Below are 20495 nucleotides of genomic sequence, written 5' to 3'. Positions count from 1 at the left end.
CTGATTTCCTAGCAGGTATAAGTAAACAGCTATAAGCAACTTTATATACATTTTTATCTTTTTCATTTGTGTTTTTGTGATTTGCTGTATGTTGTATGTTTTTTATTACAATGCATTATTAAATGATGCAATACAAAATCTTTACCCAATTTACTCAGAATAATAATAGTAAAAAAATAATAAAGGAAATATTCACTAGTATCAGTCAAACGACAACTAAAAACCCATCTCTTCCGTGATCACCTAAAACTCTGTGACCAAAACCGGGACCCACTCTTCTCTCCCCTAACCAAATCACACAATAACATCAAAGCATTATGCAATTCAAAGTGTGCCTCACACAGGTGAGTGGGCTTGAGAAACCACCTGTAGAAAACATAATCTTCCGTCTTTCTGATACTTGCAGTTGTTTTGCACCAAACACTTTTTTGCAATCAATTAACAAACCACCAACTGCCTCCTCACTGCCTCTCATTGTTGTCCTGAATGCCTCCTCAATTGTAAGTCGCTTTGGACAAAAGCATCTGCTAAATGTCTAAATGTAAAGATAAGACATAGAAAAGAACATATTTTTTAAAAATGTAGTATGTCTTTTAGGCTCAATCTCAGTTCTTCCCCCTAACCCTTCCCCTTAAGGCTGATTTATACTTTAGCTTCGTGCCGCCTCGCGGACCTTCGCTGACTGACATACCTCACAAAATGGATGATGCTTTTATACTTGACACGCTCGCCATTGTAATATTCTTTAAAACGACAGGGGGCGGTCAAAAGAAAGCAAGGTAAAATCAGACGGATAAACATAGAAGCAGGAGGCTTCCAGAACGTCATATCATTAATATTGTTCAAGATTTTTAAACTAATTATTTTTATTATTTTTAATCAATTATTTTAATGATTAAAAATATTTTTATAAAGATTCAAGATTATTTAAATCAAATTTTGATGCATCACTTTCTTTAAGTTTAGTTTTAAACTTTAAAGTTAATTAAATTATAAATTACAACAGAACATGGGTTGCTCTAAATATATATATATATATAAAAAGTACATTTACTAAATAATACTGAGTTGTTGTTTTTTTTTTATTTAGCCCACTCCACAGTACACACATTACTGTCTGGTTAGTATCTGTCCTACTTATATGCAAAAAAGAATAATGGTCCATCAATCCTGACTATTATCACAAATAAAGCCTAGAAATACAGGTATATAGAAAATGATAGGTTCAGGTATTCTTCTCCAGTTATCAAATAAATAATTGTGTTACTTCTTTTTAGTTTTGTAACAATTAAATAGTTCTAAATTCAACCTTGTAATAATAGATCACTGTAAAACCTATGAATAGTGGAAAAACATATTCTTTAATTTTGTAATAAAACTCTCTAAATCTCCATTTTTGCCTTTTTAGTTTTAACATTTAACATTAACTTATACCTTAAGTTTTTAACAAAAACATTCTTCCGCTCCCACGGCAGTTGCAATTTCTAGGCAAGAATTACTGGTCATCTGGTTATCCCTATGATCACAGATGGATGGATCATAAAGAAGTTTTAGACAAAATCTCTTCAAAGTGATTCATATTCAACTCAAATCAAATGCGGCGCCACACGAACTGTTCGCTCGAGTCATCAAAAAAATGTGTGCGCTCTGCCAGCTAAAAGCATGTTGCACACACCTAAAGCTTTTTTTTTTTTTTTTTTTTTTATTGCTTCAAGAAACTGTATAATACAATTTAGAATATAGTAAAAGATAACAGTTCTTTTACACAACAATCACATTACATACACAAGATAAGAGTAAAACTAAAACACAGTACATAAAAAAAACTTTAAAAAAAGACAGTAAAATAAAAAAATATATATAAAAAAAAATATTCAAGTAGCATGAAAGATCTCATCATATTTGCTCAAGAAATAAGTACATTTCTTATTTTCAATTAATCTAAGAGATTTAATTAAATGTTCTATTTCACATAAGAAGTCAATAAAGATTGGATTTTTTTTAAGAAACCTCTGTTTGTGAAAATAAAATTTTCCAGCAAGTATAAGAAAGTTCACAGTGGCTTCTAACGCCTTGTTTTGGTTTTCAAAATAGCAAATAATATCCTTAAGGTACAAATTACCACTCATATTCTGCACACACCTAAAGCAAACCCTCAACAAACAACGCAATGATGTCACAGTCGCCAAGTGAACTAGCGGAAGCGACGAGTATTAACCAGGTTTTACCCCTCATTTTGCACGATCACTTTAAGGGGTAGAGGTATCCCAATTCTTTTTAGCTTAAAGGCGTAGGAATAAGAGAAAGGGCTAGATAGTCCTTGAAACAGATTTCACCCTTGAAACCAAGGGGTAAGAACATTTTCCAGAATACATCTACAGCATAGCTGCACACGGAAGTCAAGACATGCACAAATTAATATTAAATTAATATTTTTTGTCATTATTATGAACTTTTACAACAAACAAGCACATGTTTTAATACAATCATACCCACGCTCGTTCTACCAACATGCTTAAAAAAAAAAAAATATATATATATATATATATATATATATATATATATATATATATATATATATATATATATATATATATATATATATATATATAAAAATGTTGCTATCTATAACCCATAATAAAAAATCCTATATACAGTAATCCCACAACATACTTTCACATCTGACACTCAATGACATTTGAAAACCCTGTCAGAAAACTCTAGTGGCAGGGAATGACCTTTTTACAGTGTCTGCTATAATGTTAATGCTGTTTTCTAGTGTTTACATAGATGAATATGGCCATGGGGTAAATGCAAAGTAAAGTTACAATCTTATTGCCACATTATATCATCATGATAACATGATATCGTTGCCTTTGATGATTTCCTAAAGAATACCAAAAAATAATGCAACCGTATTAAATACAGCAGTTAAGGAAGAGAGATCGCCATGACATATAATGATGTGTGCAGGTGTTATAGAGCTGTCCCGTTTCTTAGGGGTAAACTTTGAAGCCCTTCCCTTTCACACTCTGTTTCAAGGGCCAAGGGGAAGAGGAAGGTGTAGGGGTAAAAAAATAAAATTGGGATTGGGCTTTAATTTCCTTACACTTGCCATTATATATCTGTTGCTTTGGCCGCCTTCACTTTTTAACATTCCGCATATAATGCTGAGACAAATGTGTGCGGTCTTGCAAATAACCAACTCTTACACACACTGCATCTACACACTTCGTTTCCCCTGAACCAAAACGGCACACAAGAACACACACAAGTCTATCCCCCCGCCTTGAACATCTGCCTGATGTCACACATAATTAATTATTCAATGTATAACTTCAAATTTATTATGCAAATCCACATGAAACAGCCTATTCCTTGTGTCACTTCCAATCAACTGCCGAGCTTCCGAACTTTAAAAAAAAAAAAAAAAAGATATGGGAGACCACAATAGTCTGCCGTTCCATATTTTAATATCCAAGCAAGACCTTTGATTTTCTCAGAGTGCTCAATTCTCCTGTGGAAAACACTGTGGAGATAAAGGGGGCAGAACTTCCAGATGGGCTTATGTTTTCTCGAACACACGGACCACGTAAACCTCTTACTCCGGCTGAGAGGAGGGGGTTTAATCTGTCTCTTTCACCTCAGGGAAAGGTCATACTCTTTGTTTTGAATGCAAGTCCGCTTGCATGCTAAGCATTTATTGTGAAACTCGAATTGTTTTACAGTATTTGTCAGTAGGGTACATCAAATCATAGCTCCCCAAAATAGTCACACACATGGCTAAGGTTTAAATTTGGGTATTTATTTAGTCTAAATAACAAATAGGCTTCCCTTGTGCATAGATGAAGCTTATTATGGCGAGTCTGGCCATAAGCCAATAAGGCTAGTGAAATTCTGGGATTGTTATCCGGCTATGCAAGTCCAATGTGTCCAAAAGGCAACAGCCCAAAATGCTGCCATTGCTAGACACTCATGCTATCAAAAGCCTCAGAGGCCCAAAACAACTACAGGGTCTATTAACACATCATGAAGTCAGACTGCAAGACAAGTTAATCAAAACTGAAGTCTTTTGGGGCGTTTTGGGATTTTTTTTTTTTATACTGAATTCACAGTTCTCTGGGAGTTTGCTTGAGAGTTTTGCTCAAGGAAGTCTTTAGATTCTGTTCTGGTATTGCGGTTTATTTTTCGTTTCCCGAAAACTTGGGATGATGCTCAGAGTGTACATCCCTCTGAGGTTCAGGTTGCACTGCAGTGAACCAAACAAATCCATAGCCCTGCAGTCCTGAACATATGTCTCTCAAAACAAGCCAGCGTCTAAAATTCAAGCTCATGCTGTTGACACACACTGATATCATTCCATTTAAGACTTTGAATCATTTTCATAATACTGCCCACTTTCTGCTTTATGGTAACTATTGTGTACTACATAGATTCTGGGGTGGTGTCCCAATTTTCTCTAGCTTGAAGGTGTAGGGCTAAGAGGAAGGGCTAGATAGTCCTTGAAACTGAGATTTTTCAGGACCACACTCGAAACCAATGGGTAAGAAAATTTCCCAGAATACACCATCTACAACAGCAAAATGGCTGTACACGGAAGTCAGGAGATGCACAAATTAGTATTTTTTCTCACTTTTCTCACATTTTTACTACAAACAAGCATATTTTTAAATACAGTCATACCTACGTTGATGTTATATCGTCATGCTTTAAAAAAAAAAAAGCTGCTAAATTTAGCTATTTACAGTCCATAATAATAACTTTTGTACAGCAGTCCAACAACATTCTGTCACTCTATGACACTTGAATACACTGTCAGAAAAGTCTAGTGGCTGGGAATTACCTTTTTACAGTGTCTGGTATGATGTAAATGCTGTTTTCGTGTGTTTACATGGATGAATATGGCCACGGTGTAAATGCAAAGTACAGTCACAAGCTTATTGCCACATTAGATCGTTATGATAACATGATATCGTCACCTTCAGTAATTTCATAAAGATAAATACCAAAAGATAACGCAACTGGAATAACTACAGCAGTCGCGATCGTCTGATCTCATATTAAGCGATGACATATAATGACTAGTGCAGGTGTTGTAGTGCTGTCCCATTTCTTAGGGGTAAATTTTGAAGCCCTTCCCCTTCACACTCCATTTCAAGGGCCAAAGGGTACAAAAATAGAATTGGGATTGGGTCTCTATCTCTCTCCATCTTTGCTTCCTGTCTTACTGTTGGATCACAATAAAGGCAAAAAACACCAAATATAAATAAATGTAAAAAAAAAAAAAAAAGAAACTGTCGGATAAAGTTTTTTTCTTGTTGTTTCATGCGTGCGCAAAAAAACTTTTGTGGTTGCTTGATAATATTAAGATTGATCTACTGTAGGCATATGGTCTGTTTTGAGGATGACTTGCTGTCTGTGGAGGATGAGGGAGCTAAAGATGAACAAAGGTACCAGGAGGTTGAAAAACATGAGTGTGAGGAATTAACATCATTTTCATTTTTGGGTTAACTAACAAACTATTAAGTTCAAAACATATATTCACCGGCCACTTTATTAGGTACACCTGTCGAAATGCTCGTGGAAATTTCTAATCAGTCACTCACATGTCCATCCCATGACCAGCAGGATAACCCGCCTTGTCATAAAGTGCGAATCATCTCAGACTTGTTCCTTGAACATGACAATGAGTTCACTGTACTTAAATGGCCTCCACAGTTAACAGATCTCAATCCAATTCAGCACCTTCAGAATATGCGGGAGATTCGCATCATGGATGTGCAGCCAACAAATCTGCAGCAACTGTGTAATGCTATCATGTCAATATGGACCAAAATCTCTGAGGAATATTTCCAGTACCTTTTCAGTACCTTTCCAGTACCTTACAGAATCTATGCCACAAAGAGATAAGGCAGATCTGAAGGCAAAAGGGCATCCAACTCAGTACTGGTAAGGTGTACCTAATAAAGTTAGTTGATATTGCGCAAATAACTGTGCAAAAATGAGCCTGTATAAAAGAATCATCTGCTCCTGTTACTATCATTAGTCTTCTAACATTGCTTAATGTTTAGCTCTCATGAAATTGCTCATTTCACCTGGAAAGTGAGCTGAAAATATTCTTTTGGATGCTGACAACAAACATGGATCACTAAAAACCCAACAACATAAAACAACACGCAACTAGCAAGACAGAGGGAGTAAGGATTGGACAGTAAATCCCAAACAAATCCCATCACAAGGTGTGATGAAGCTGTTTGATTGTGTTTTGGATTTTCACAGGACACACGAGGAGGGGATAGGGGGCTACACATCTACCTGTGGGCAGTGGCGTCTGGTAGAGAGGGAGGAAATTACCGTAGAAAGGAAAAACCATCCAACCTGTTTATGTCCTCTTCCCCCAGCAAGTGCTTGGGCAGGGGGGAATATCGGCCGGGGGAGATGGGCGGAAGACTGGACTTATATTCCAGAGTGCCATTATTACCAGGGGAAGAGATATGATTTTCCATAGCGGGTGAGAATGCTGGAGAAACACAAAAAGAGAGAGAGTTTGTTACATATATTAGGTAATTACCAGTATAAAAGCTTGCTCATCACTACTAAATTTTTACAAATGAACAGTGAATATGCTGTAGTAAAAGAAATGTCACTCACAGTGTGTGATATCAGGCGGCCCATAAGGGTCTGAGAGATAGACACTAGTGGGTTTCCCGACCTTTAGGTAAACCACATCTGACGTGTTCTTCAGTATGGCCACTGCTTCTTCATGCGTCACCTCTTCTAGAGTGTAGTTATTCACCTGGGTGAAAAAGAAAACAAGCAAGATGTGTTAAGCGGGCAATCCAGAGTTACGTAAACAGTTACGCTCTAGTGGTCAACGGCGAATCAGCACTGCCAAATGTGTCCTGCCCAGTGGATTACACACAGCACTGATCTTGCTAATTAAATCAAACTCAGTCTTAAAGAGTTTAACAACCCCCCCGGATTAAAGGCGTTGGAGTTTGACACTGACAATAGAGCGAAACATCACAAATGTAATCAGCCAACTATTGATGCAGCACATTTCCTGGAGATTTCTAAGCACTGCTTTCATGCGTTTCATGCTCATGGACAGAGCTTTTTGCTTTATTTTGTATGAAATCCTTACAAAATTTTTGTATGCGCTGCTTAAACACTTTTGGGGAAAATAAACTACTGTACTAACATCAGACAATGAAAACATTAACATAGCACCACAAATAAACCGAGAGTATCAAAGTCAACTGAATATATTTGCATGATTTAAAACAAACACAAACATATAAATTAATTCATTGATTTATTTTCCTTCGGCTTAGTCCTTTTATTAATCAGGGGTCGCCACAGTGGAATGATTGGCAAACAGTGGCAAACTCCACGCAGAAACGCCAACTGCCCCAGCCGAGGCTCAAATCCCCTCTATCCCCTCTTCTACTATGTGTTCAAAATAATGCGAATACTTCCATCACAGAAATGTAAAATTCTGCCATCTTGGTTTCTGTCTTTATTTCTGTTGCGCTTTTACAATGTAGATTGTGTCAAAGCAGCTTAACATAGAAGATTATAGTAAATTGAAACAGTGTCAGTCAAATTTAATTGCTCTTCAGTGTTTTTACAGAATTTACTTTACTCGTTACTTATAAAAGTAATATACTTATGTAGCTCGCGTTACTTGCAATGCGTTACCCCCAACACTGGATATGAAGGAAAGCTGATCTTAAATAAAGTAAAATAAAATAATAAAAAAGATTCAATAAAATAAATTAATACATTAATTTAAATTAAATTAAATTTAAAATAATAATAATAAAAAAAGATAAAAAATAAATAAAAATAAAATAAATAAAAATAAAATAAGATACAAAACATAATGAAAAATAAATAAATAAATTAAATTTATAATAAAATTAAGATATATCATTGAAAAATTATAATTTTTATTTTTTTTTGGAAAATTGTACTAAAATCAATGTATATATGACTTTCTTCATCACTGTTTTGTTCTGACATGCATGAATCCAGACTATGCAATTACAATTATCATGCTTGCACAGTTATTTACACTGTTGTAAAAAACCTGGGGTGACATAGTGGCGCAGTAGGTAGTGCTGTCGCCTCACAGTGAGAAGGTCACTGTGTGAGAAGCATCCGCTGAGTAAAAACGTGCAGGATAAGTTGGCGATTCATTCCGCTGTGGCAACCACGGATTAATAAAGGGACTAAGCCGACAAGAAAATAAATGAATGAATAAAAAACTGGGTCAAGTTTCAAAAAGTGATGTAAATTTATGACTAAATAATTATCTGCCAGAAAGCTTACTTCCGGATGGTAACAGATATAGTTTTTTTTTTTTTATGCTAGCTCTATCTTACAGCTCTTAAAGTCAAAATTCTTTTTCATTTCTTTGGAAAACTGTGTGCGTTACTAGTGCGAGAGTGTACCTATTACCTTTTTACACTCAAAGACTATAGATATATGTATTACTTAGTTACTTTTAATGCAAAGTAATGCATTACATTACTCTTGAGTCACTTTTTCATTGGACAGTAAAACCCCTTCTTCTTCCATGTGTTCAAAATAATGAGAATACTTATATCACAGAAATGTAAACCTCTGCCACCTTGGTTTCTGTCTGTTCTCGGGGAGAGCTCGTTCTCTCAATGAGTGTGATTCAACGTGATTACAATTTAATTCAGTAAATAATTTTAGCAAATACTTTTTTTTTTAAAGTGAATTAATTAATTTAAAAAGTAACTGTAAAAGTAAGTTACATTTTTAAAAGGTAACTCAAATTACTTGTAATGCATTACCCCAACACTGGATGTGAGGGAAAGCTGATCTTGTATAAAATAAAATAAAATAAAATAGTAAATAAAGAAATACAAAAAAAAAAAAAATAAATAAATAAAATAAAATAAAATAAAATAGTTTTGAATGAAACACTTGGTTTTGCAAGTTTGTGCTGCTTAAACACTTCTGGGGAAAATAAACTTGCAAATGGCTTTGAAATAAAACAAAACAAAACAAAAAACAAACCCAAAAAAATAAATAAATAAATAAAATAAAATAAAATAAAATTCCTTCCCATTTTATTTATTTATTTATTTATTTATTTATTTATTTATTTATTTATTTATTTATTTATTTATTTTTTCATCATCACTGTTAAGTTACAAAATGCATGACTCAATTTATTACAACATGCATGACATGGACTGTGTAATTACCGTATATTATACTAATTATTCTGTTAAGGTGACTTGAGATGTTTAGGTCTTGGGTGTCGGGTTTGGATTAAAACAAATTTAGAAAGAAGGAAACTGTTATGTTTGCTGTTTTATTGTTTGTAAATTGTCTTTTCCTTCAATAAAAAAATCAGTTTCTTTATGCAAAATATTTATCCTTATAATTTCTGACCTGATTTGTTTCCCACTGAAATTATCATCCAATTTTGATAAGACAAGATCTGAGGTCAATAAGACATACCATAAGCAGTCTGTCTCCAACTTGTAACCGTCCATCCTTCTGTGCAGCACCTCCGTCGATGATTTTAGTGACATAAATGCTGTTATCACCTGGGATGTGCTGGTTTCCTACACCACCTGCAATACTGAAGCCGAGCCCTGTGGGATTTTGAGAAAAGAAATATCTAAATCATTAGCTTAGAAGCAGTGACAACAGACTACCCATGCAATTTATCATCCCTTTGTCATTACATTAAACAGAAGCAATGGCGTTTAAGCATTAGAAGTTGATATTAACCAACATCTAGTTATAAAAAGCGCATTTAAAACTCTCTGAGAGCATCACATACACACACATTCCTCAAGCATAATCTAGGTCCTCGGTTTCTTCGAAAAAGAAACACGTGTTAACTTTGTTTTAGATTTAAAGTGTCTATCGTGCCCAAAGCTCTTCTTCCAAATTTGTGCAAGCGCTGCTGTTAGTGTGTGTATGTGTGATGCATCATACTTTATGCGCTCTGAATAATGCATCAAAGCCTTGTCTTTTCCCAGGATGTAGTTCTGGTTAATGCTCCGCCCAAACAACAACAACAGCAACAACCAACAAAAAGGACGTGATGACTCTTGGGCTCAGTGAACTTTCAATATTGTGTTCCATTTATCTGTCCATCCTCAATGTGAATGTGAGTACGCAATAGCTTATTTTCATTAATAACAGCAGAAAGTAAAAAACAAAAGACACACAAAAACATATTGAATGCAAACTACAAATAAAGCAAGGTTGGGTAATATCCTATCGTTTGCTATTTATTGGTGAACAAATTTCCACAAAGATAAGATAGTCTTCATGCAGTAATATGCAATAATAAGGATTGTAAGCTACAATTGGGAATCTGCTACAATCTTGAACTAGTATAGTCAGGGCTGAACAGTGCAACAATACATCGGTCTGTATTACAATGAATAAAGTTTGCGGGGATTTACTGACTTACGTTTACTCCAAATCCACTACATTATATGAGTGACTAAAAACTTTTTGCGGGCAGAAATGGTTTCATGTCCCACAGAATGAGTTTCTCTCAGTGTTTCCTTTATACAAATTACAGAGACCAATGGCTCTCGAGGTCATAAAATGAATAAAGAAATTGTCCCAAATTTTGCAAAAACTTGCCACAAAACATCAGCATTTCATTCTGGATCAGTCAATCTGGATTTTTTTGGGTTGGGTTGTTTTTAATTGTACTATATATATATATATATATATATATATATATATATATATATATATATATATATATATATATATATATATATATATATATATAAATGTGTATGTATATATATATATATATATATATATATATATATATATATATATATATATATATATAAATATATATGTAATATACACATTTATTAAACAGTTCTGTCTAGTTCTCGAATCTGATTGGCTGATAGCCATGCAATATTCAACAATATTCAACAATAACAGAAATCGTACAGCCTCTTCACCCTTCTGTATTACTCCTCCCACAAAGAGTGCCAGCAGATTAATAAATTCATCACAGTTTGACAAATATTGCAGCTGTTGGACAACATAATGTACTCCTGAGGCTTTTTAGGCGAGAATGTATTTTGCATCTATGCAGTTTATTTAAAAGGATAATGCCTATTTTAAATATTTATAATTTTTAATAAAGACACCATCCACAAGATGGTGACAGAGACCGCATAACAAGCCCTTAAAGAAAAGATTGGCGTATTTTCAAACAACAGCTGATCAAAATATTAGAAAATTGGTGAGTGACATTCCAAGTCGATCTCTCTCTCTTTTGTATGTTGTGGTGCTGTATTTATACCAAAGTAAATTTTAGTGTGTTAAGTGTGAGATGGGACTCTTTGTATAACTCTAAGGTACTGTTTGGTTGGCCATCTGTTTGTTTCTAATAATCTCCTGTCCTGACTAGTTCAGTAAACAGAAAGAAAGAAGAAATGCCCACATGTGTTTAGCGCAGAAAGTAGTTCCTCATACAAAAGGGTTTTTAGACTCTCTCTGTTTGCTTTTCTTTTATATATACATGATTATGATTATGATGAACTGTTATATGTATATATTACATTTATAAATGAGCAATATCATACGAGTAGCAGTGCGATATGGCTATATATTGTCACTGCTGGGAGACTAAGGAAATTGGCCTGTGGCTTCGTGCCAATGCATGTCCCCCGCTGGCGCTGATATACAGCCATATTGCATATGTATAATGTATATATATATATATATATATATATATATATATATATATATATATATAAAAATTGCCACAACTGTATGTTAATATGTTTTCTAGTTTGATAAGTTTCAGCATATGTTTTATTTTTTACTTCTACTTGATTCTGTCTTTGTAAAAGACATGTTAAGATGTGTTTGTTTTTTTCAAATATTCATCAGAAAAATCTCAAATAATGTCTTCTTTGCATTTAAAATGACACTTAATGACAATTGTCAAAAGCATTCATACAATCTCCTTCGTACTCATGTGTCAATATCATAATTATAAAGTCTTATGACGTACAGTAATTCAAATATGGTGTTAAAAATAGAAAATATAATACCTCTTTCCAAAGTGACAGAAATGTTTTGTTTCTCAGTAAATACACATGTAATATTGTCACTGATATCACAAAAATCACCGGAAAATACTGTGATATAGTCCATATTGGCCATTTCTAGTGCAAATATAAAATAGAAACTATTTTTTAGTTATCAGTCAACTGCCGTGACATACACGTAATGTAAACAATAAAGAGCAGCTCTGACTTTATTGTAAATGTAAATGGGAAACCTTTTGGTCCTTTTATGAGTTTGATTTCGGTGACGGTCTCCAGCATCGGTCTCCTCCTGCGAACATAGAGCCTCACAATCGATCCGGCCGCTTTCAGAGCCTCCACTGCTTTACTGTGAGACACCTCGGAAACATCGCTTTCGTTCACTCGCAAAATACAGTCATTGACTCTGTGGGAAGAAATAAGGCGAGGAGTGAGTTTTTCTGTGGTAAAGCCTCCTGCGGAGAGTTCCAGATCATGGCAGCCTGTGGGCCAAGGACAGCCGCCTCCTGGGGCAGACTTACATACAGCAGCTGAGACCCAGCAAACACACACACACACTGAAAGCAAACCATCCACACATGTATATACGGCAAATATATGCAACAGACGAACTATGCCGCACTATGCAGAGGAACTACATCACACAGCTCAATTTATTCAGATGCTAATGGCACCCTTGATGATGATGAGCGCTAAAGAGTAAAACAGAAAATATTTAAAGCTCCAGTGAAATTAAAATATAAAAAGTAGATGTTGGTTTCTGTCTGTTAGTTTTACGGATATTTATTAGCTAGTGTGGTACAAAACAATGACAAAATTAGCATTTAGAGAATATAAAACTCACATTAACATCCAAAGCTTGCAGTTTGTCATTTCCAACTAAATCATTCAACGTTTGTTTCAGGTCGCCTCATACTTCAGTTTCTTATCGAATTTTGACCAATCAAATGCTTTTTAGTATCTGACATGCATCGTCCCCTTCAAGATGCTTTTTGTTTGTTTTTTATTTAATGCGCTTGAGCTCAACCACTTTCACTGACAGAGCTGTGACCAAAACGAAATGTTATTGGCTGTTTTTTAAAAAGGGGAGGAGCTACTCTGTCCCACCCGCTCTACATTTTTCAGTTGAGGTTACATCAAACATCGAATACAAACAAGTATAATTAAAGTACACATATATGTTGAAAATGAAACATTTTCGTTTTTTGTTTTATTTAGATAATTTAAGGATTTGAGACATTTTTGATAACTTAACGAGGTAAAAAAAATATTTAATAATAATAATAATAATAATAAAAACATTTCCTAATAACATTTCTTAATAACTTAATAACTCAATAATAAACAACACAATAGTATAAAAACAACAAATATTATTTATATAAAGAAATTTGTGTAAACAGGTTTAAATGTGATCACTAATATTGTTTGACTTCAAACACATGTTGTATTAACTAATTGTAGGCAGGGCTTGATATTAACTTTTCTGATCACCAGCCACTTTGGCTAGTAGATTTCCAATATTACTAGCCACTCACCATTATTACTAGCCACAATTTTTTGGTTAGGAAAATACATTTTATATGCATAAATTTGACATGATAAAATTACTTGATTTAAATTTTGTTATGTTCACATGCCTTCTTATTCATTTAACTTTTTGTGTGTTGTGTGTATATATGAGCTTGCTCAATATGCATGAGTAAATGGGTCGTGTCACATTGCAATAGTTTTTATTTCAGATGACTTTTCAGAGCTCAAAATTAAGGATTTACAAGATTTATCTCTGACCACACCAAAAATAAATAAAATAATTATTTCTTAGTTAATCTAGGAGTTATTTTCATATTAAAGCAATATTATTGTTATTGTCTAACTGCAAATGTATACATTTTTGCTAATTTTACTAGACAAAAATAACTTAAGAAAGACATTTAATAATAATAATAATAATAATAATAACAATAACAATAACATTTCCTTGGCAGCTAACTAAATAGAATTCCATTAAATATAACAATAACAGCCACACTGACAACCCCCCCCCCCCCACACACACACACAAACTATTAAAAATGACAAAAGCACATAGCAGATTTACTATGTGAACTAATAACTTGTAGTAAATTAAAGCCTATATAAAATAATAATAAATGATGCAATAGTACAAAAGTCATTTATGTAAACAGGTTTAAATGTGATCACTAATATTGTTTGACTCCAAACATATGTAGAAGACCGCTATGTCAGATCATTGATTCGTATTAATTAATTGAAGGTATTACTTTATTTGAATTATTTTTTACAATTGATATGTCTAACTGCAAATGTATTGATCTTATTCTCCACATACGAGCGACCTTTTGAATCTTTTTGGCTTGAAACTTTCGGTCCCATTCACTTCCATTCATTTTTAGATGTTAAAAACAGCTCGTTTTTCTGCTTGATGCTGCAAACTGATATTTTCTTATCATATAATTCTGCTTTGTCTGTATAGCCATGAACACACTTTGTTTGTAGAGCAAGTAGCTTGACTGTTTTCTGCCGTTTATTATTTCTAGTCATTTGAAGTCATCTGGAGTCATCTGGAGTCATCTAGGCAAAAATGAGTCCACTTCCGCATCGCAGAATAAGGTCAGTTCAATACTGAAAGGTTTTTCCTTGTGTAATTTTATTTGAATTTAACTTGTTTGTTAATTTATTTTGGCGGCAAGGGTTATTATGGAAATAAATGCAACCCTAATTGCACAAAATGTTTGGTTAAAACTTTGGTTAAAAAAATCTAATTGCCAGCTGTATTATCACAGCAAAAAAATGAACGAACACTCATTTTGCAAAAACTTGCCACCAAATCAGTTATTTGCATTTTTTCCTGAGTAAATCTGCAAATTTTTTTCAGGGACTGCATGTATAAAGCCTGACTATACATGTATTCTTTTTTCCAACTCATAATCTTTGATGCAACTTCCTTTTACTTTACTCCTTGAATCCTTAAACCTGACATGATTTATCCAAAGCTAGTTCCGCTTTCAGCACTCCCAATGTCAAACAAGGCTACCAAAATGAAAAAAAAAAAAAACCTACACAATGTAATTGATTCTCTAAATGGTGTTCAGCTCCAACTCACCATAAATCTATCACAGCTTATTGGAAAACGTTCAAAATGTCGTACTCTTTTAAAAGAAAGAATGCAGACTATGGGCTGGACAGAGATGGAGAATGAAAGAGAACCAAAGGGGAAATATGGTTGAGGGTCTAAAGCAGAATACTGAACCGCTAAAGTGCCTGGAGAGAAGGAGGACTGCTGATGCTCAAAGCCCTGACAGACCTGATTGAGAGAGGAAGAATAAAAGAAAACAGCCAAGTCATGGAGCAGAGCAGGGTGAAAGGCTCAGACAGGGCTGTCGAACGCAGCTGCTGCTCACAACGACACACACATGCATACAAAACACTGGGAGATCTGCAGATCTCCAGCACAATCTAATTAGGTTTCGCTCTAATAAAACAACCCTCTCAATCAACTCCTGATCGGCCCTGACGTGAATCTCAAACACACCCAGCCAGGAATAGAAACACTACAGCTTACGGATAACAATTAAACTCTCAAAACGAGGAGGAACGTCTAATTGGTCAAAGAATGCTCTTTTATAACTCTGAAGACTTAATTCAGTTTTGTCATATTATTGAATAATCACATTTATATTAACATTCTTTCCTAAAATAGAAACTAACGAGATAATTGCTGATGTACAACCAGAGTGTAGAGGTGAAAAATGATTGTTGGCAAAATCATATCATGCGGTTTTGGTAAAAACAATTTATTTTAATAGCATTTGAAGTATTCTGATTGTAAACAAACCCAAGCTTTTTCTTGGATTCCACATTCTACATGCCAATACAATGTTGTTTAATGTAAAACTATGGAGATGGAGTTCTGTGGGAAGGCAGGAATTTAAACAACATCCTGAATTGCATGGCAACTTGAATGGCACTACCGGAGTGCATACATGATTGTTTTCAGTTTGTTAAAGAAATGGTGCAGCGCAGACTGGTGTGAGGCCCAAGGTTATTATAGTAAACGAAAACGAACGAAAAAACAAAAACTACAATTAAAAATAATTTTTTGTTAACTGATATTTCAAAACAGTGAGTTAAAAAAAGAACTAACTAAACTGTATTGTGTGCATAAAAACTAACTTTAACTACAATTATAGCAAAAATGTTTGTCTTTGTAAATGCATTTAATACATACTATAAGCCTTTTAGAAGTAAACCTATTTACTTCACGATGCCTGGTGTTTGACTGTACAATACCTTAGAGTCTGTAGTCCTGATGCCACAGGCCAGATCTTTCAAGATCAAGAGTTGTCAAATGTAGTTGTAAGAAACTTTTCAGATCATGGTGATGTTTAAACTGACTGAAATTATAACTGCTGATTACATATTTTTGGTGTGTTGAGTGCAAACATGAGAGGATTGTCACAAAAGATCCGGTTCCCGCTAAAGATCTGAACTCTCCATCACTACTGTGCATTTAACCTCAGAAGCAGCCTTTTTACTTAAGGCTGCTATCTGGTGGGCTGTTGTGTTTGAATTCGAGGATAGGTAGAGGGTAGTGGTGGAGTTTTTATTATACAGTATTTATTGTGATGATTTTGAATCTTACACCTAACAAATATCCAAATATCCTAAAGCTAATAAAAAATCCAAAAATATTATAACCTAGGTGAGACCCCCTTAAGACATCAAAAATGAACATGCACCGCTACATGAACTGACTGTTTTGGTGATGGCATAGGAGAGCAATGGTGCCTATTTATTTTAAAGTGTTTTATTACCTAAATCAATGAAACTACAGAACCGATTCACATTTAAGTGCAAGGGGCGTCCCCTGATGGTTCGGCGGTATGGGAAGCATATAGGGAGTATCGGCTCTTTGATGTTTATTGCCACCCTTCTTAGAAAGATTAAAAATATGGAAGAAATACAAAAAATAGCTGAACGGAATAATAGCGGCCTAGAATTCTAAAATACGGGAGAGATGCCATGACATTCCAGAAATCGCATGACCCGTGGTAACCCAGGATACTAAAAATCTCTTATGGTTAATAGTCAGACTGTCCTCTGTGCCGAATTTCACAACTTCAATGGGCTAAGTTCAAGAGTGGAAGAAGTTTTTACATAAAATGTATAATGCATATTTGTTTGTTTTTTCCCTAGAAGATTGACATAATCCCAGAGTGATTTGGTCAGGTCTATTCGTTATATCCACACACTTCACCTCAGACCTTGCAGATGGTAAATTTTTTAAAGCACCTCGCGGTCAGAGTGTGTGGCAGTCAGCAGAAAACTTCAGGTACTTCAGCTCTCCAGAGAGACATTAGGGCTGTGATAAACAGCCCCATTTCAATCATTTACAGCAGGGAGAGGGAAAGGAAAGAGCAAGAGAGAGAAGAAGAGGGAAAGGAATTGCTCCAAGAAGCAAGAGCAATGAGCATTATTTCTCAACAAAGTAAATTACCTAATGATCTACTGGATTTATCTTAAGAAAGAGTTATTCAAGAAAATTTAAGGTTTTAAAAATGTAGAAATAAAAAAGGTAAGTGTGACCTTTTAATTTAATATTCTGACTCTTATTTCATTCTAAGCCAATGTTTCAAAACTCTGAATTATTGAGCTTTAATTCTTAGTTAATATCTTGAAATCCTGACTTAATTTTTTTGTAATTACAAATATATATACAGTGTAGTAATTTGGCTCTTTTCTTTTGAACATGACATGTGAATAAATGACTTTAGCAGCTTTAAAGGACACGTCAGAATTTGTTGATCAAAGTAATCTGCAAGCTTGGAATATTTATTTCTTCTTAATGCAAACTTGGTTATAGCTTATACTGTAGATATTCTATTAGAATAACATACTGATACTAACATCTAAACATTTTTACAGTACTAATAAAATTACATTGAAAATAAATGTTTGTTAAAAACTTATTATAACTGTAGAACGTTATCATAAACATGAGTGCAAATTTCATCTAACAAGCTGGCAGGAACAAGCTTCAATAACTATGTCCTTTGACCACTCATTAATGCATTAGAATATTTCAAATCGACATGTTTCCTTGCATAAACTCAGAAACGAAGACTTCAAAAGTGATTTTTGGTAAGTTTTGAATGCTCCAAGACCATGACATGTGAATAAATTACTGATTTTAGCAGCTTTAAAGGACAAGTCAGAATTAGTTGGTCCATCAAAGTAATCTGCAAGCTTTGAAAGTTGAAATTTTTTAATGCAAACTTGCTTATAACTCATAGATATTCTATAAGACTAACATACTAATACTAACATCTAATTTTTTTTACAGTATTAATAAAATTACATTGAAAATAAATGTTTGTTAAAAATGTATTATAACTGTAAAAAGTTATCATGTACATGAGTGCAAATTTCAGCTAACAAGAACAAGCTTCTACAGCTGTTCTGCTTGACCCCTCATTAATACATTACAATATTTCAAATCGACATCAAACGCTGACAATTACTTGAGGAGTGGAGATAAATTTAGACCAGACAACTCTGAGGCCACTGTTTTACTTCCATAAACTCAGAAATGAAGGCTCCAAAAGTGATTTTTGTTGAGGTTTGAATGCTCCAAGACCATGACATGGTACTTGTCATTTTTCATACTTTAAAGTATATTTTGTACTATGAAGAAACTCTGACACAATGGACAAAGTTCTGCAGATGTAAAAGGTTAGATACCAATTTAGAAACGTTTACCTTGTATATTCTACAGAGCTGCTTATAGCTGAATAGTAATACATTGTTATTGAACACTGTCCCACCTGAGTCTGCCGTCTTCAGCCGCTGCTCCCCCAGGAATGATTTTTGTGATGAAGATTCCGGGATCATCGCCAATGTGAGGGTTATCTGTGCCGCCTGCTATACTAAACCCCAACCCTGAGTTACCCTGAGGAGATATGGATATAGATAGGAATGTATTACAGGAGGAGATTATTTTTTCTTCAGTTAAAAAAAGTCTAAACATTAGAACCACAAAAGAAAAGCTGCATACTGTAGATCTAGCCAAATAGAAGTTAATACATCAGCAAACATCATATATTTCTCATTTACTGTAAATTAACAAGCTAAAAACAATAAAACATTTTGAAAAAATATTGATGAATATTTATCATAACCTTTTTGTTGATTTCCTGGAATAACTACCTATTTAAATGACTATATCGTAAAACATATTAACGTGAAATAAAATTACTCATACCGTGAAATAGAATTTTGTTCAAGCAGCCCACCCCTATCTGAGTGTTACACTTCTGAATTCACAGCCTACAATTATTAAAACAAATAAGAAATGATTCCTTGTACGCTATCTGAAAATAAATTAAAAAAGTAAATCTTTTAATAGTGATTGATTTAATAGTAATTTGCCTCGTACAAAAGACCTAAGTAGCACAACCACACACACAAAAATAAAACTGAGCCAAAAAACAGAAGCGTAACAGTATATTTGTCGGAGAGGCACTTTTTACTTATGACTCATCAGTGTTTACACTTTGGCACGGCTTGTGCATCTGAGCAGTGCAAACCAACAAATCAAAAAAAGTGTGAGCTACAGCCACATTTACCATCTAAAAGACATAAACAGAGTAACAGGCTAATATTTTGAAGTGACGTGTTTATGACTAAACTCTCCAAGGTGCTTCCTCTGTATAATACACAGACCTTTAAGCTTTAAACTAAATGCATTCTAAAGAAAAATAATTGTTGTTGATAAGAGATCTTGCTATTTTAAGAAGTCAGATCAACCATATGTACATGCACAGTGCTACAATATGCAATACCAGCAATGGTTTTCAATAGAGAGAAAGATATACAGTTGAAGTCACAATTATTTGCCCCTGATATTTTTTTTCTTTATTTTTTAAATATTTCCCAAACGATGATTAACAGAGAAAGGAATATTTTACAGTTCTTCCTATAATATTTTTTTTTCTTCTGGAGAAAGTCTGATTTGTTTTATTTCGGTTACAATACCAACAGTTTAAAAATGTAATTATTGTCAATATTATTGGTCCTCTTAAGCAATTATTATTATTATTTCAATTGTCTATAGCAGGGGTTCCCAAACTTTTTAGCCCGTGACCCCCAAAATAAAAATGCCAGTGACTATATATATATGACAGAAATATATATATGACAGAAATACAAAATATCATAATGCCAGATTTGTCCAAATGTGTGCAGCCCTAATTCAAGTACACATATATTTGGTAAACTAATTTCCATGACTTATCCAAAACTTTGTGAGTTTTTCTGTTTTTCCAAAACTTTTCCAGGCCTGGAAAATGCGTTGTCAAAATTCCATGACTTTTCCATGTTTTC

At 34.0% G+C, this 20495-nt stretch overlaps 1 protein-coding gene across 51 annotated transcripts in view; it reads right to left on the bottom strand.

The window, feature by feature from the left end:
- dlg2 (discs, large homolog 2 (Drosophila)) overlaps nucleotides 1-20495 on the bottom strand; it is a 426869-nt gene that overhangs the window by 125044 nt on the left and 281330 nt on the right. For 29 of the 51 annotated variants that reach the window (XM_009305412.5, XM_073913862.1, XM_073913864.1 and 26 more), the window contains 5 exons: nucleotides 18938-19062; nucleotides 12326-12495; nucleotides 9502-9638; nucleotides 6652-6796; nucleotides 6355-6520 (listed from right to left, as the gene is read on the bottom strand). In XM_009305412.5, the coding sequence (XP_009303687.1) occupies nucleotides 6355-6520; nucleotides 6652-6796; nucleotides 9502-9638; nucleotides 12326-12495; nucleotides 18938-19062 (743 nt within the window). 51 annotated transcript variants of the gene reach the window in all.

Source organism: Danio rerio, chromosome 10, assembly GCF_049306965.1.
Source record: "Danio rerio strain Tuebingen ecotype United States chromosome 10, GRCz12tu, whole genome shotgun sequence".
NCBI lineage: Eukaryota > Metazoa > Chordata > Actinopteri > Cypriniformes > Danionidae > Danio > Danio rerio.
The sequence above is the reverse complement of the archived record's forward strand: the minus strand, read 5'-3'. Positions and strand labels throughout refer to the sequence as shown.